The sequence below is a fragment of the Vulpes lagopus genome, chromosome 13 (genome assembly GCF_018345385.1).
Source record: "Vulpes lagopus strain Blue_001 chromosome 13, ASM1834538v1, whole genome shotgun sequence".
NCBI lineage: Eukaryota > Metazoa > Chordata > Mammalia > Carnivora > Canidae > Vulpes > Vulpes lagopus.
In genome coordinates, this window is record NC_054836.1 from 25,580,976 (window position 1) to 25,599,766 (window position 18,791).

The 18,791-nt window shown below is 35.4% G+C and overlaps 1 protein-coding gene across 1 annotated transcript; it reads right to left on the minus strand.

The window, feature by feature from the left end:
* Nucleotides 1-12,153: 12,153 nt before the first annotated feature.
* On the minus strand, nt 12,154-18,671 carry NDUFA4 (NDUFA4 mitochondrial complex associated). The gene is made up of 4 exons (XM_041728068.1): nt 18,512-18,671; nt 17,140-17,228; nt 16,406-16,466; nt 12,154-12,370 (listed from the first exon to the last, which is right to left on the minus strand). Exons 1-4 carry the CDS (start codon nt 18,551-18,553, stop codon nt 12,314-12,316), a joined length of 249 nt encoding a protein of 82 aa, XP_041584002.1. The 5' UTR covers nt 18,554-18,671; the 3' UTR covers nt 12,154-12,313.
* Nucleotides 18,672-18,791: the final 120 nt, after the last annotated feature.

Here is an 18,791-nt window from a genome sequence, read left to right on the forward strand (position 1 = left end):
AAAATAAACACCTTGTGGGAGGTAGAACAGTGGCCTCCCAAAGATGCCCACACACTAATATCTCCAGAAGCTGTGAATATGTTAGAGCACATGGCAAAGGATAATTAAGGTAGTTTTACTAGGGTTCTTATAAATGGAAGGGGGAGGCAGAGGAGAAAAAATTAGAGTTGGTGGCATGAGAAGGGCTCAACCAGGCATCACTCACTCAGAATATGAGCCATGGAATATGGGCAGCCTTTAGAAGCTAGAGAAAGCAAGGAAATGGACTCTCCCCTAGGGTTTTTGCAGTGGATTCTCCCCTATGATCTCCAGAAAGAATGTACCCCTGCCAATACCTTAATTTTAGGCCAGTATGACCCATTTTGTACTTCTGACCTCTAAAATGATAAGATGATAAGTCTGTATTGACTAAGCCAAAAACAAACACAAACAAATATACCTTTTGTTTTCCTGTGTCCAACAACATATACCAAGAGCAGTATAAACCATAAAACAATCACCAGAATAATTAAAGAACTGCATTTGAGTTCCCTTCCCTCTGTACTCCTCTCCCACTCATATACTTATCCCTAGCTACTTTCCTACAAACAGTATAAATCACCAGAAGATAATGAAACCTGTAGCAGGGAGGAAGGATTATATTTTTCCTCCATGAGGCCTGGCATTTTTACACAGTGGTTAAGCATGTGCACTCTGGAGTTACCCTGCCTGGTTTCAAATCCCATTTCAGTAATTTGTGTCTATGTAACCATAGGTAATTTACTTAACTGCAATACTCATTTATTCATCTGTTAAAATAGGAATAAAAATAGCCCAAAGGCAATGAAAAGAGCAAGTTACAGTCAAGGCAAAATTGAGCCACTCCCACCAGGTTTGCAGTTTTGTAAAGCTGGATCATTTTGAAAATGGCTTTAGGACTCAAAATTACTGACGCTTTTCATGCACTACCCTGACAGGCATAGTTGGAAGTAGAGAGAATCTTACCAGGGAAGAGGTATGGTATAGTGGAAAGAAAATAGACCTTGGAGCTATGTAGATTTGGATTCAAACAACTGCTTCTATAAGCTAGTAGTGTGACTTTAAAATCACTTTTTTAACCAGCCTCTCTGAACTTCATTTCTCTATATGAAAATAAGTAAAACAAAGCAGCTCAATAAGACTGATGAGAGGATAAAAAGTGAGATAACCCAACCAAATAACCTTGCACATTCAAACATGAGCTCTTGCTCTCCCCTCACTATCCATTAACAGAAGCAAAATTAATCCCCCTAATTCCTGAAGATTTATTTTTTATCCCTAGCAGTCTGATTATTCAATGTTTCTCCATATGCTTTGCTTTCTAAGCATTTCTTTCCTAACACAATATTTCATTAGGTTTGTGCTCTTAAGAAGTAATATAAATTAGCTAAAATGTCTTTCTGTTTTCTTTCCAGTGAACTAATTCTCACTGCATTCTAATAAATAAATAGCACTATATTTCTTGCAATTTTTTATGATCGGTAATCAAGTCTACATGTTTACATGCCAGCATATACCATACTCATTTCTACTCCTGCCAACATTTTCTTGAATTCAAAAATTATATTTATTTGAAGGTCAAGTTCAAAACTAAAATTAAAATTATTTTTGTACCAACATTGACCAGTAATATGATCTTTTTGTTGTTTATAGACCTAAAAATTAATAATAGGCATCTAGTTCTGCTCCTCCATGGAGTAATTTACTCTCATTATCCACTAGGTCTTTTATTTGTGTAGAGTAAGGAAACTAAAAGAAAAAGACATTTAATGCTCATAGTCATTTTCCTTCAATATAAAAAACAAGTCTATAAATTTATTCATGACTGTTAGGCATTGTGGGATTCTAGTAAAAAAGGGGGGTATATCACCATATTATAATGATAAACTACAAATGCCTATATACATTATTTTTCTAGAGTAATTCAAATTAATAGCTTCCATCTAGAAATGTCATATAAGGTGTCTACATAGTAAACAACTGTCAGTAATTAGAGTTTTCAACCACTATTTCATTGCTGTTTTATATGTGATCCCTTCAGGCTTATAAAAAAACACATTTTAATGCAGTTTATTTTCATTTTAATAACCTATAAGCACTTGAGCTTTTGCTTCTAAACATTCATTCAAAATTCAACTACCATCTACAAATTAAGTTATACAGTCACTGAGAAAATGTCTATAAATCAAAAGCCTCTGCAATCACATTGGATATTTGTGGACCTATTAAATAGAGACAGTCAGGCTTTGAGGATACAATGATGAGCAAAACAAACATAGATGCTGTTCTTATGGATACAAGAAAATCTCCATATTGCACTCAAGATGTATGAAATGGAAAAGTAGATTTACACAGAGTTTTGGTAGCCATTATAAATATTAGAGCCATGGGCATGTATTATGAGAGGTCCGAGCAGGGAAAGAATCCAGGCTGAAAATCACATTCTGGATTTTTTAAAATCTTCCTTTCTTCTCTCTCTCTCTCTCTCAAGTAGAGCAATTTTAGGTTTACAACAAAATTAAGAGGAAGATAGAGAGATATCCCAAATATACCTTGTCCCTAGACATGCATAAATTCCTCCACTATCAACATCCTTGACCAGAATGTTACATTTGTTACAACTGATGAACCCTACATTGATTCATCCCAAGTCCATAGTTTACATTATGGTTCCTTTCTGGTGTTGTTAATTCTATGGGATTGGACAAATGTATAATGACATGTATTCATCACTATAGTATCATACACAGTATTTTCAGTGCCTTAAAAATTCTCCGTGTTCCACTTATTCATCACTCCCTCACTATTGCCACCATCCCCAACCCTTGGTAACCACTGAACTTTTTACCGCTTCTATAGTTTTGATTTTTCTAGAAAGTCATATAGTCAGAATCATATAGTATATATATAGCCTTCTCATATTGGCTTCTTTCACTTAGTAATATGTATTTAAGGCTCCTCCTGTCTTTCATGGCTTGATAGTTCCTTTCTTTTTAGTGCTGAATATCATTCAACTGCCTAGATGTAAGTTTATCCATTCACCAGCTAAGGGACAATTTGGTTTCCTCCAAGTCTTGGCATTTATGAATAAAGCTGCTATAAAAATCATGTTCAGTTTTTGTGTGGGCTCATGTTTTCCACCTCTTTGGATAAATACCAGAGCATGTTTAGATTTGTAAGGAACCCACCAACCCACAGTTGTTTTCCAAAGTGGCTGAACCATTTTTTCTGGGCTTTCTATTCTGTTCATTCTACTAGTGTATCCTCTTGCCAATACCAACACTGCCTTGTTTACTGTAGCTTTATACTAAGTCTTGAAATTGGGTACTGTCAGTCTCCCAACTCTATTCCTCACCTTAAATATTGTGTTGGTTATCCTGAATCTTTTGCCTCTCAATATAAAATTTACAATCATTTTGTTGATATTGACAAAAAAAAACTACCAAAATTTTGATTGGGATTTCAATGAATCTATAGATCAAGTTATGAACAACTGACATTTTGAAAATATTGAGTTTTCCTATCCATGAGCATGGAATATCTCTCCACTTATTTAGTTTTTTTTTTAAATTTCTTTCATCAGAGTTTATAGTTTTTCTCATATATAGTTATATAACTATTATATTATATCTAACTATATTACATGTAAGTATTTCTCTTGTTTTGGATGCTGATGTAAATGGTATTGCTTTTAATTTCAAATTCCATTTGCTTATTGTGGGTATACAAGAAAATGATTGACTTTTTAAATACTTTTTTACTTATCTTTTTTTTAGTAATTTCTATACTCAATGTGGGACTCAAACTTACAACCCAGAAGTCCAGAGCTGCATGCTCTTCCAATTGACCCAGCCAAGTAGCCCAAATGATTGACTTTTATATATATATTAACTTTGTATCCTGCAATCTTGCCATAGTCACTTATTAGTTCTGGATTTTTTTGGTCAATTCCTTCAGATTTTCTATATAGGTGATCATGTCATCTGTGAACAAAGACACTTCATTTCTTGCTTCCCAATTGTTGTAACTTTTCTTTCCTTTTATTGTCCATTTGCTTTAGCTAGGACTTCCATGATGTTGAGAAGGAGTGGTAAGAGGTCATCCTTGCCTTTTTCCTGATCTTAGCAAAAAAGTTGTCTCTTTATTGTGATGTTAGCTATAGGTTTTTTTGCAGACAAACTTTATCAAGCTGAGGAAATTTCTCTGTATGCCTAGTTACTTAGAGTTTATCATGAAGTTTTCAACATCAGGTTTTGTCAAATATATTTTCTGCCTCTACTGATAATAAGTATGCAATTATCTTTTTTGGTCTGTTGATGTGACAGATTGCATAAGCTGATTTTCAAATGTTGATCCAGACTTGCATATTTGGAATAAATATACCACTTGGTATAATTTTTTATACATTGTTGCATTATTTTTGCTAATGTTTTGTGTTAGACTGTTGTACCTAAGTTCATGAGAAATAATGATCCATAGTTTTCTTATCTTGTAATGTAATTGTCTGGTTTTGGTAATGCTGGTCTCACAGGATGAGTTAGGAAGTATTCCCTCTGTTTCTATCCTCTGAAAGAGAGAATTGGTATAATTTCTTCCCTAAACGTTTGGTGAAATCCACTATTAAACACCTGGGTCTGGTGCTTTCTGTTTTTGATGGTGATTCACTATTGTCAATAGTGATATCTATATATCACTATATAGATATAGTGAACCTATATCTATATATAGGTATATATCTATACCTATATATAGATATAGGCCTAGTAAGATTGTCTATTTCTTCCCATGTGAGTTTTGACAAATTGTGTTGCTCAATAATTGGTCTATTGTATCTAAATTATCAAATTTGTGGGTTGTTCATAGTATTCCTTTATTATCCTTTTAAAGTCCCTGAGATATGTAGTAATGGTCTCTTTCATTTCTGATAGTAGTAGTTTGTGTCCTCTTTGTTTTCCAGATGTCTTTTCTAGAGGCTTATCAATTTTAGTGATCTTTTCAAAGAAAGAGTTTTGGTTTCATTGACTTCTTGTTTTCATTATCATTGATTTCTGTTCTAATTCTTATTATACCTTTTCTATTCCTTACTTTGGATTTAATTTTCTCTTCTTTTTCTAGTTTCCCAAGGTGGAAAATTAGGTTATTTACCAAGATCTCTCTTCTTTTCTAATATTAAACTAAGAATCAATGACACAAATAACCAGAAAATCCCCAAATAAGTGGAGATTAAACAATACACTCCTAAATAACATATGGGTTAAAGAAGAAATCTCAACAGACATTTTAAAGTATTTTCAACTATGTGAAAATGGAAAGACAGTGTATCAACATTTGTGGGATGCCATGAAAGCAGTATTAAGGGAATTTATAGCATTGAATGTACATTAGAAAAGAAAATCTGATTTATCACAGTGAATGTTCTGTGTAAGCTTGAAAAATATATATATTCTGCTGTTGTTGGATGAAGTAGTATGCAAATGTCAATTATATCCCATTGATTGATGCTGTTGAGTTCAGCTATATCCTTACTGATTTTCTGCCTGTTGGATCTGTCCATATCTGAGAGAAGGGTGTTAAAGTTTCCTACCAAGGTGATGGATTCAACTACTTCTCCTTGCAGGTCTATCATTTTTTGCCTCATTATAGTTTGACACTCTTTTGTTAGGTGCATACATATTTAGGGTTATTATGTCTTCTTGTAGAATTGAACCCTTTATCATTATGTAACACCCCTCTTTATCCCTAACCCCCTTTGCTTTGATATCAACTCTGTCTGAAATTATTACAGCTACTTCTGTTTTCTTTAGTGTTAGTATGGTATACTTTCCTCCATCCATTTACTTATAATCTATGTCTTCTATTTAAGCGGGTTTCCTATAAACAACATACAACTGGGTCTTGTTTTCGATCCACTCTCACAATCTCTGTGTTTTAGTTGGTATATTTAGATCATTGTCATTCAAGGTAATTATTGATATAGTTGGAATAAATACTATATATTTGTTATTGTTTTCTATTTGTTGCTCTTGTTCACTGTTTTTTTTTTTTCTTCTTCTTTTTTTCTGCCTTTTATGGTTTTAACTGAGAATTTCCTATGAATCCATCTTCTCTCTCCTTTCTTAGCATATTTGTTTCCTTGGCTTCTTTCAGGATTTTTAAAATTTAAAGTTGATTTTCTATAGTTTGAAAATAATATGCGTTAGTGTTTTTATTGCACTACTGTGTAGTGTTTTTATTATTGTTTGTTTTTGTTTTGGGGGGTTTTGTCTTTATCTACTTGGTGTTCCTGAGGTTCTTGGATCAGATCTGTGGTCTGCTTTCTGATACTAATTTTAGGCAATTCTCAGTCATTACTGCTTCAAATGTTCCTTATGTCCCTTCCTTTCTTCTCCTTCTTGTATTTCTATTACATGTATATTACACCTTTTATAGCTGTCCCACAGTCCTTCAGAATTGTTTCCTTTTTTTCTAGTCTCTGTTCATTTTTTCAGTTTTTGCTCAGATTTTTTTTCTCAGCCATATCCAGTCTATATGAATTTTTAATTAAAAAAAAAACTTTAGTTTCTAGTCACTAATTTAAAAGAATTTAAATTTAAAAGAAACACTTGATCAAAGAATAACAGTTTTCCTACTTGTGTAAAAATCTAAACCATTTCAGATACTTACTTTTGCTCAACTTCGTGGGATGTCATTTGTACCGTAGTCCATATGAAAAAGGCTTCTCAGGAGTTGTTCCATGTGATGACCCTATCCCATATCATTTCTCCTCCCTAATTGCTCACCTCCCACCTTCCAGCTACCTTAGGTCCTAAAAAAGCAATAAAAAATGTAAGTACTAGGAAATAGTTTAATGATAGTATGACACTTTCTATTAGTCACTTTTTATCTAGTTTATTATTCTGCTATAAAATATAAGGAGAACAAAACTTTTATTTAAGTCTACTCAGTGGTGCACTAGAACCAGTTCCCATCAGTTCCTAGGGCTGAATGTTCTCATCTTTTCCCAAATTGTGATCAATCACACCAATATGGTGCACTGAACCTGCATTGAACCCTGCCATGGTGGGTATATTAGTTTTCTATTGCTGTAACAAGAAATTACCATGAATTCAGTGATTTAAAACAAGTTAATATTTTAGTTATGTAGGTTAGAAGTCTGTCACAAATCTGTGAGGTGCCTGGGTGGCTCAGTCCATTAAGCCTCCAACTCTTGGTTTTGGCTCAGGTCATGATCTCATGGGCTATGGGATTGAGCCATATGTCAGGCTTTGCAGTCACCAGGGAGTCTGCTTGGGGATTCTCTCTTTCTGAGACCTCACCACCCCCCACTTGCTCATTCTCTCTCTAAAATTAATACATCTTAATAGAAAAAAAAGGAAGTCTGTTACAGGTCTTATTGGACTGAATTTCTTTCTGGATGCTCTAAGAACATCAATTTCTGTAGATTTTCCAGACTCTAGAGGCCTCCCACATTCTCTGGCACATGGCCTCTTTCTCCATCTTTAAAAGCCAGCAACATTGTATTTCTTTGATCATTATTTTATAGTCACACCTCCTTGTGACTTTCTTCTTTAGCCTTTTTCTTCCACTTTGAAGAACTCTTCTAATTACACCGAGTCCTATATAATTCAAGATAATGTCCCTATGTTAAGGTCAGTGGATTAGCAATATTAATTTCATCTGCAACCTTATTTCTCCTTTGCCATTCTTAGATTCCAGGCATTAGGAAGTGAACTACTTTGCGCGGGGTGGGAGTGGGAAGGGGGATTGATCTGCCAATAACAGAAATTGGTAAATACTACAAATCATAATTCTTCCTCCCAGAAAGCTGGTTGTTAAACATTTACCAGCACATCACTGCCACAAGTAATCACAAAAGAACAGCCAAAACTCTTACAAGAATTATAGGATTAAAGCAATTTACAGAATCCTAACAAAGTTGCTTTGTACCTTAAAATGTTTAAATACACTAACTAAGAAGGATAAATTACTCTTTGAGCAGTTTAAAACAAATTAAGGGGATCCCTGGGTGGCGCAGCGATTTGGCGCCTGCGTTTGGTCCAGGGCGCGATCCTGGAGACCCGGATCGAATCCCACATCAGGCTCCCGATGCATGGAGCCTACTTCTCCCTCTGCCTGTGTCTCTGCCTCTCTCTCTCTCTCTCTCTGTGTGTGACTATCATAAATAAAAATAAATAAAAATAAATAAATTAAAACAAATTAAGTTTACCGAGTATCTTCACTTAGGATGAATTATTATGGAGTCGAAAATCTTATATAGCATTACTTCCTTTTAAGGAACAAACAGTAAAGTGTTATTATAAAGTACATAAGCTGTTGTCTTTTAAGATTAAAAAAACAACAGCAGGGAAGAGACTTAAGGATTTTTTCCAGATGCTATTTGTCATTGATACAGTATCAAAGAATTCTTTAATATCAGGCATAGATAACTCAGTATCATTTTCAACCTAGAAGAAATGACCTGCATATAAAGATTTTAAATCACTGAGTCATAATGCAAACCAGAGAAGGTGGAACATTATTATGGCATGCTATGTGGGTAGGCACGGCTTTAGCAAACCTATTGAGAAACATAAATCACATCACTTCTTAAGTCTTACAGCTCTGGTATAAAGGTGGCCCTTGTCCACATATTAAAATCAATGATACTTACAGTAAAGGATCATTTGATCAGATTGTTGATTGTTGGAGAAGTTTTACTAAATAGTAATTTTCTTTAAGGTTTATATAATATAGCTTTTAGAAATTTCTCATTAACATTTCTGATGGAATGAGAGGAAGAAATAAACTCCAGGGTTTATAGTTATAATAGCTAACAATGTAAATAATGATTATCCTGCCAGGAAATATACTGTTTCTTACATATATTATCTTATTTAATTCTAAAGACAACTCTATGAGACAAATCTACAGAGATCAGAGAATGAACTCTTACATCAAAGTCCTTGGATTAAAATTCTGGTTCCACTTCCTAATCATGTTTGACCTTGGGCATATTTTTATGCCTTGTCAAAAAGGGGTGGGGGAGGAGTAATAAGCCTGCCATACAATGTTGTACCCATAATAAATTAACATATGTAAGGAGCTTAGTGGTGCCTAGCTAAATAATGTTTTCTATTATTAGTTTCATCCTGTTATAAGATGCCCTCTTATAATCCTTTCTCAGTTTCATTACCCTACGTAATCAAGGGAAGTGGAGAGTGCCTGCAAAAATGATTTCTACCAACCATCCCAGAAGAAAGGGAAAACTGATACAATGGGACAGGTTAAAATGTAGTAAATGTGTATACAATTTTTATGTATAATATGTATTTTTTATTGCATTTCGATATTCATTATATAAATGGTCTGTTTTGCTTAACACTAATTGGTATTTGTTAAAATTAAGAAGGTTCCTGGGGCACGTGGGTGGCTAAGTCAGTTAAGCATCTGCCATCAGCTCAGGTCATGATCCCAGAGCCCTGGTTTGGAGTCCCACATTGGACTCTCTGCTCAGCAGGGAGCCTGCTTCTCCCTCTCCCTCTGCCTGAGGCTTCCCCTGTTTGTGTTCTCTATCAAATAAATAAGCTCTTAAAACAATAAATAATGAGGTTCTTGAATGCCATATTGGGACATTTTTGAAAAAGCAATTACAAATAGCATCTAACATATCCTCTACATCACAAAAGGTCTTAGACATATATTTTTTGTGAATTATTTTAACTGCGTTGAGCATGCACTGCTTCTACAATTGGAAACAATAAAGCAAAAAAGGAAAATGGATAGTTTCGGCAATGACTATGGTATTGGGGACTCAAGGATTTTTTTTTAATAAAAAAAATGGTATCTGGTTTTATTTGTGCCTATACTTATTTTCTTCATTCAGATTCATCTTGATTGCAGTGTGTGAAACAAAATAACCTTCAAACTCCAGAGCAGGAGATACTATTTCAGAACAAACATAATGCCCTAGTTGAAAAAATGCTCTAGTTTAAAAACCTATTAAAAATTATCAACTGAGGAAAAATAATCAACTGGGGTGGTGGTGAGGAAGCATAGCTCAGAGTGCTTTTGTAAAAGGTGTTTCACCATTTCCAATTCTGATTCTTTAAGAGTCATCCGTATTCACTTTGCTTTGTTCCAGATGCTTACTGAACTGGCCCCTTTAAAAAAAAAAAATCCATTTAACAAGTATTTATTAAACACCAACTATGTGCTAGGTACCACTGTAGGTGTTATGGATACAAAAGACAAAAATACTTGTCCATGGAGCTTAAATTTTAGTGAGGGGAGAAGTTTAAACAAATAAATCTAATTACATATTAAGACAGTAATAAATGAGAATAAAAGTGATGGTAAAGCAGGGTGCAAAATTTTGGACAGGGAAGGCCTCATTAAAAAGGTCAACATGAGAAAGACTAGAAAAAGTGAGAGCAAACCATGCCAATATTTGGGGAAGAGAATTCTAAACCAGAGATCAAATTCCCGAGGCAGAAATATGCATTGTGTGGAAGATCAAGGAAATCCACTTGGTGGTGTGTGAGCACAGCAGAAAATAATAGAACATGGAGGGAGAAAGTTGAAATATCTAGCTTTTGAATAAAATGGGAAGATGTTGGTGGGCTTTGATAGGCTTTGAGGAAAGGTTTGTCATATTCTGACATAAATTAAAGATCACTTAGGCCGCTGTGTTGCAATCCAGACAGGGATATTAGTTGAGATTATTTTAATTAAGGTTAGCTGACAATGGCTTAGGACTAAGGTGATAGGGGAATTATATGTTGAAAACAAGGAGATTCTAGGTATATTTTGGAGGTAGAGGATACATGACATTGATACATTCAGGTATTAAAAGAAGTTAATGAAGACTGAGAATTTTGGCCTTAATTATGAGAATGGTGTTCCTATAAACTGGTATGATTTAAGACAATGCAACTGAAGATTGTAGATGTGGAATCTGAGAGGTTCACAAATTGAGTTGGACATGTTAAATTTAAGATGCCCATTAGACATCCACATAGAACGAGTGAATATAGACATATCCATACATAATACGTGTATATGTGTATACACATATATACAAATGGGAAAACATTTGGTCTGAAAAATTACCTAGGATATTCACATATTTGAAAATACGAGACTGGATGAAGACTGCAGATAATAAAAAGGTCCTAAGTGTTTTTTCTTTGGAGTATTCCAATATTAAAAGGTCACAAAAAAAACAAAAAACAAAAAAACAAAACAAAACAAAACAAAACAAACAAAAAAATAAAAGGTCACAAAGCACACCAAGAAACTGATTAGAAAAGCCAATGATGTAAAAGGAAAAGAAAGTATGTTATTCTAGAGACTACAAGATGAAAATGTTTCAAGAGTCATATCAACTGTTAGGTCAAAATGAGTACTGATCCTTGACTTTTGAATTTAGAAACATGGAGGTAGGTCACAGACGACCTTAACAAAAGCACTTTTTAGTGGACTAGTAAGGGTAAATCCTGATCAGGGTGAATTAATTAAACTTGAAAGAAGTGAAATTCAGTGTGATTTTTCCTTGGCTTTTTTTTCCCCAAGTACATACTGGAAGCACATGCAAATTCTGAAAGCTGCAATTTATCAAATATACATAAATGCTAACCCAAGACATCAGTATTTAAATGCTTTGTTTGGTGACCTCATTAAGAAACTGGCAAAGCAGTGTTGTGTGATTAAATCCGTACAGTAAAAGCATAATGGCTACTACCTCCATGAATTAGATGGGACTCAGATCCAAATACAATCCCTGATAAACTTGAAAATCTTCAGCACAGTGGTATGCCATGGTAAAAATCATTAACAACTAACCACACTTCATCATTCAGTTGGAGAAATCCAAAGGTTCCATTTTACCAATGCCAGACACTTGAGTACTCTTCATCATCTTTGCATTTGCAAGTATAATTTCCAGTACCAGTTGTTAAATATACTCTAGTGAAGTTACCAATGTCCCATACAAAAAATGAAGTGTTTTGAGCAACTTAAAGTCTTATCTTCAAATTACACAAATGAATGGAAATTCCAGAAATTCCTTAAATTCTAAGTTTATTTCCTATACTTTAAAGTTCAGAGCAAATTTTCAGCATTAAATAGTGACACATATCAAGTTTCAGATATTTATTATTCAGTGTAAACCCCAACACAATACACCAACATGATTTCGTGCATTTAGAGGGGAAATATTTCCTGGATAAGTGGAAAATTGTGCGGATGGCTTCTGGAAGACCTTCATTCTAAGCAGCTTTATAGTGAAACATTTCATTTAGAAGTCTGGACCTTCTTTCTTCAGTTTGCTGTAATCTACATTCACTGAGTAGAACTTGGAAAAGAAAAAAGATATTTTAGATAATCTATCAAATACAGAGAGATGGTACAGAAGTTTTTGAATTTTTTTAATTCAGCTTTCTATAGTAACAATTACGGGCATGAATTTTTTATTATGGATATTTAACAACATAAAAATCATCCAAAGAAAGATGCCAAAATTCCAGTCCTTTAATAAATGACTTTGTTAAGGTAAAAATATTCAATCTACCTCAGAAGAAGTTAGTATGTTCCTTCAATTTCCTAAGCCAGACTGCACTGATATCAAACTAATATCTATTTCTGGTAGAGAAGTTTTTAATACTACTGAATTTTTGCTTCTAAATAATATCATGTTTAAACAATGTATGGAAACTTGTAATTTGTAAAAATTTCCTTATATTCAACTAAAATTAATATGAGAAACAAATCTATGACTGCTTTAGAAAAACACTGCCTCAAACTCTTGATAGCTGTTTTTTTAATGATCTATATTTGAAACATCTCCAAAGTTTCTACTGAGAAAACATCAGGATTTATACATAAGCCCAAATAAGGCTATACTCTTGGGTTTACTCATTCTTGTGCCAAAAAACACTGAAGAGGTTGTGATATAATTACTTGGAGACCACATTATTTTTCCTCCAAAAGAATTAAAACTGCAGAATCAACATCAACATTCTCTTCAGGGTTTTTAAAAAGCTCATAAATCTGTATCTATTATTTCTTCAAACTCTTTATTTTTCCAAATATGCCCTAATTTCTTTGCCTCTAACTGAAAAATTCTTAAGTTTCTATAAAAAGAAACATTCCCAAGTTGTAAAGCCTATCTTTAAGATACACACAAAGTTGCATATAGACAGAGAAGTACAAATAAGCCATAGAGCAACAATCTTTGTTCTGACATTGTTCTTATGAAGCAACTGAACCTAAACAACCAGATTTTTAAAAAGAAACTAATTGCTCTACCTTAACACGTTAACAAAATTAGAGGAAATATTCATCAAAGAACTACAGGCTATATATTAAGAACATAAACATTGATTAGGTTCTTCTAATGGATGCCAGACAATGTGGGCACAATGCTTTATGTTTTCTTAATTATCACAGCCTTTATCAATCTCACTGTATAGATGAGGCAATTGAAGATCAAGTTACAAGACTCGCCAAACACTGAATGAGAAGCAGGACCAAGCCCTTAACACTCACGCAGAGTGGAAAGGTCACAGTATCTTTGCCAATTTTCTCAAAACTAAGCAAGCTTCTGATCAATTTGCTTCTATTAGGTTCCATGTCCCAGTATCAAAATTCTCTCTGAAGTAACGAAGTAATTTTCGAAGCTGTTTTATTTCAGCTTCTATGACCCTTTTCTTTTTCTCAATTTAATGGTGACTACCTGGAAGGTCTCTGGAATAGTAGTTGGGAATGCACACATATTCTGATAATGGCTTTGGGACATTTTATTTCATTGAGTGTGTTGCTGAGTTTATGTTTAATAAATCTTATTTTATTTCTTATTTTAATGTTTAAATCTTATTTTAGTTCTTTTGTTTGTTTTAACTTTGGCTAGATTTGCCAAAACCTAGTGGTTTACAACAAAGGCTCGTTTTTCACTCACCTTATATGCCATTTGGAAGCATGTTCTCTTCATTTCCAATTGTGGGTTGAATAACACTTAACTGTCCATTTTGGTTTCAAGACAGATAAAGAACAATGGGGGAACCACACACTGGTTCAGAAGCGGCAGATATCATTTCCTCTCACTTAGGATCCTCCAGATTTAAGTGATGTGGCCAAAAACAAGTCTCTTAAGTGAGCCACAGTGAATGTGGAAAATACCTCACTGTTTAGGTTTAGAAGCAGTAGCAAGCTTCATTCACCCTAGGCTCACAAGTTTTTGGACTGGGTTCCCTTTTGTTTCTGCTTACAAATCACCCAATTCTTCTCTAAGTTCAGCTCTTGGCAAATACAGCAAATATAGTCCACTAACATCCTGTTTTTCTACAACAAGCTCTTTAGACACATGTCCACCTTACAAGTTACAACAGGTGATATTTTATCAAATATTTTGCCATTATGACTCATCTTTCCAGTATCTAAATCAATGTCATAGCTACTTATCCCATCCATGCCACACAAATTAGATTTCTGTTGCAGCACCATTCCATTTCCAGTTCATATGTCCTCCTAGTGGTATGTGTTACTATAGTGCCAGGGAATTGTTAATTGCCTTTATTATCAGAATCACCTAGGGAGCTTTTTGAACTATACCTACCCAGAGATTCCAATACACAATTTGTTGGAAGAACCAATGCCTGGTTTTTTTTTCCCCCTTTTTAAAAGTTTATTGGATGTGAAATCATTTTCTCTAGAATGTACTTAAGTAAACAGAGGAAAAATAAGTCAGGATGCTCATTTATCAATTTATCATTTTTTTCAAGTTAAAACGTAATACACAGGTAAGATGGCTCAGTAAAGCTTCGCCAGTGCTTTATTTGTTTCTTGTAGAGAGATCCATTTACGGATCTGGGAGCCAAATTATGATCAGACAATTAAGTGGAAAGCTTGGAATCAGCAACAGGCAATAATCTCTTAAAAGTTACTCTCATCAATAATGATAGCATGCATCTCCATCATGGGTGTAGATCTGCTAAATGGTCCTGGACACTCATTGGTCAGAGCACCTCTCCTTGAAAGTATTTAAGCAAACGCTATTTCTCGTTTGATGAAGCAGCTTAGTACACTTTCCAGTGTACATAGTGAGTTATATACTTTAAATAAAAAAACTGCATTGAATGTGAATTATACTCTAATATAAACTGCCTTGGTTTTAATATCTTCAGAGTTTGTCTTCGCATGCAAGATTTTTACACATAAAGAAGCTTATGTTTAGGGTCTTAGATTTGTGACAACATGGATAAGCTTTAAGAGTATTATGCTAAGTAAGATATATCACACAGAGAAAGACAAATACTGCATGATACAACGTATATGTCAAATCTAAAAAAGCTGAACTTGTAAAAGTAGAATGGTGGTTACCGGGGGCTGGGGGCAGGGGAATTGAGATGTTAAGGTACAAACTTACAACTAGTAAATAAATCCTGGAGATCTAATACACAACACAGGACTTATGGTCAACAATATTGTATTATAAACTTCAAAGCTGCTAAGACTCTAGGTCTTAATTGCTCTCAACACGCAAAAACATTATGTGACACGATAAAAGTGTTAGGTAATGCTAACATAATAATCATACTGTAATATATAAATTTATCAAACCAACACCTTATATGCTTTAAACTTAACGTTAATTTTATATGCCGATTGTATCTCAATAAAGTAGATAAATGGTCTCAGTCCATAAACTCATTCTGTTAAACTGCAGTTCCACAAACCACTTTTAAGGAAAGATGTCAGTTTATTTAGAAGGTTCATTGTAAAATTTAAATTTCAACTGAATTTCATTTCTTCCTAATTACTCTCAGCGGAAATATTTCAATCATACCAACAAGAAAGAACAGGCAATCAAACCATCCACGGGAATAGTGCTACTCAAAGTGTGGTCCACTGACCAGCAGCATCAGCATCAGCTAAAACCTTGTTAGAAATGCAAATTCTTAGTCTTCACAACAGATCAACTAAATCAGAATCTCTGGGGATGGAGCTTAACAATGTGTTTTAACCACCTCTCCAGTTGAGACCTATGTACATTGAAGTTTGAAAACCACTGCAGTAGATGATGATTCAAGATCTAAGAAAATGTTACATGATAGCTATTCCATCTCCCTTTTTACTTAGTCAAATCATGAACATGTTAACTTAATTTCACATCCAGAAACTAAAGTCTGTGAATAAAATCCCTAGAAAAACCTATCTGCTAGGGAAATAGGCTTTAATTTCATAGAACAATACAGCAGTTCCTCCAAAGTTCATTATAATGGAATTTTACATGTATATCCAGTTTCAAAAAAAAAAAAAAAAAAAAAAAAAAGCTACTTCTTGAGTATTAAAGCACACTTTCTCAGAATTCTGAAATAATTTTGTAGCTTACCTTGTATTGATCATTGGGACCCAGTTTGTTCCAAGGTTCTGGGTTATTCTTCCTATCCCAACTAAAAAGAACAAACATTACAATTGTTATAGTAATAAAACACTACTTAAAATAGTTTTGTACTTCCTAAGAAGCTAGTATATGGAATACAGTTCATTTTCTATTAGATTAAGTATGGTGTGTTTTCATTAGAGTTGAAATAGAGATAGGCTCTATAATTAGCAGTTCCATATAATCAATTAGAAAAAAGGATAGAACAGAAGGCCTCTGGGGCAGTGTATTTGTCCCTATCTTTATCACAGAAAACTTTAAACTTGGCTTTTACTAAAAAGGTGATGTACAGAAAAGCACAAAGAGTAACAATACGTTTTTTGTTGCCTGTTGTTCTAACTTCAAAAAGAAGCATTCCTTATTGAGGAAAAGCAGACAAAAATCATTTACATTTATCAGGAATCCTGAATAAGCATTTTATAAAAACAATTGTCTCAATTCTCACAAGATTCCAAATAGATATTAGCATTTCTACTCTCCCCATGAGAAAAATGAAACTCAGGGAAATTTAGACAATTTTATGAACTGGAAGAGTAACTGATAACAGCAGGACCAGGATCCGAACTTCCTATATGACTACAAAACTTTAGGCTCTTTCAACTACCCGATGTTGCCTCCCTAAAGGCTGTGGCTCCTAAAACACCTTTAAACCATCATCATTCTAAATATTTTTAAGTACTTACCTAACATCAGGATTGAACAATGCCAAGCGCAACACATAAAGTGCTGCTCCAGTACCTCCTGCCCCAATAAATATGAAGAGGGGGATCAACTAGAAACAAACACAAAATACAGAAGAATTAACAACCAGCTTCAAATACCTAGATACTGAAAAAAGAAAGGCTACAATAGTTCCTACACACTAATTCTGAAGTCTCAAACAGCTGTTTTTCGGTCTTGTTTTAAAATGTGAATAAAGGTAGACCTCTTATTGAGGCAAGATTTCTTACAACTGTGTTCAAAAGAAACAGAATTCCTGAAAGACGTGAAGATGAACTTTCAATGTGGAAAAAGTCATACTCAAACTCCTAAATTTCCAAGAAATCATAGCATGTCCTCTTCACCTCTCTAATATTGATACATTATTCCCATTAAATCTCCCAGCTTCCTTTATCTCGAGGCTTGTAAAACAACTTCTTGGCCTGCCTTATAAATAAGTGTTATGAAAAACACGAGTTCTGGGACGCCTGGGTTGCTCAGAGGTTGAGCGTCTGCCTTTGGCTCAGGCGGTGATCTGATCCCGGGGTCCAGGACCGAGTCCCGCATCAGGCTCCTTGTGGGGAGGCTGCTTCTCTTCTCTCTGCCTGTGTCTCTGCCCCTCTCTCTCATGAATAAATAAATAAATAATCTAAAAAAAAAAAGAAAACCATGAGTTCTGTGAAATTAAGAGTTTGAATGAACAAACAGGCATATCTGTTACAGAGATTGGTTACATGCTTAAGTCTCTGAGAACATCTTGCTAACAATGCTTCAATAAGTACACTGTGGGCTTAAGACAAAGGCTTCGTATTTGAGTTTTAGGACCCCTAAACGTTGAAACGCTGGAGAGAACACTGAAATGCTAAAGAACTTAAAAGCGAGCCTCCTCTGCGCTACCGAACCCCACCCCCACCCCCACATGTCAGGACGTCAAGACAAATTGAGGATTCCAAGACTGCAGACCTTCATTTGCCACCCGGCCTGGTGGTGCAATGCAGTAAGCGCCAGCTCTTGGAGATGGCAGAACAAATAGGAAACCTGACCTGCTGGTCTCAGCCCACACAGCGCACAAGTATCCCTGGGTCCGACGGACAGACCAGAGGGTGCGATCCCCCAGTGTTCCAACACTCACCCGTTTACTTTCCTTGAAGGTATCCCTCACCTTCCGCCTACCAGCCCAAACCCCTCAATGCGTAGCGTGGAAGGTCAGAGCTCAAGGGCCCGGGGCACCTAGGATCCGGCCTCGAGGAACAATCAACGACGGTGAAGGAGGAAGAGGAAGCCCCCGGGGAACTGAGGCAGCCGCAGCTGACAGAACGGACGACCGAAGACACTGGGAAGGGGGCCCGAACTTACGCTCGGATGCTTCTTGGCCTGACCGATGATCTGGCGTAACATGGTTGTGGCAGAGGTCTCCCGCGCAGGAGAAGGAAGAGCCGAGTCGCCGCAAGGCCCGGAACTAAGTAATGCCTCCACAGAGGAGGAACGGACGTCCAAAGTCACCCAGAACCTCCTCCCTGAAGGCCCCCTGGCTCGGAGGGCAGCCTGCGGCGGGAGGGCCCGGATGCGGCTGTCCTTGACAGTGCCTGCCTTGACCCGGCGCCTCATGCGTCTGCTCTAACCTGGCCAGACCCTC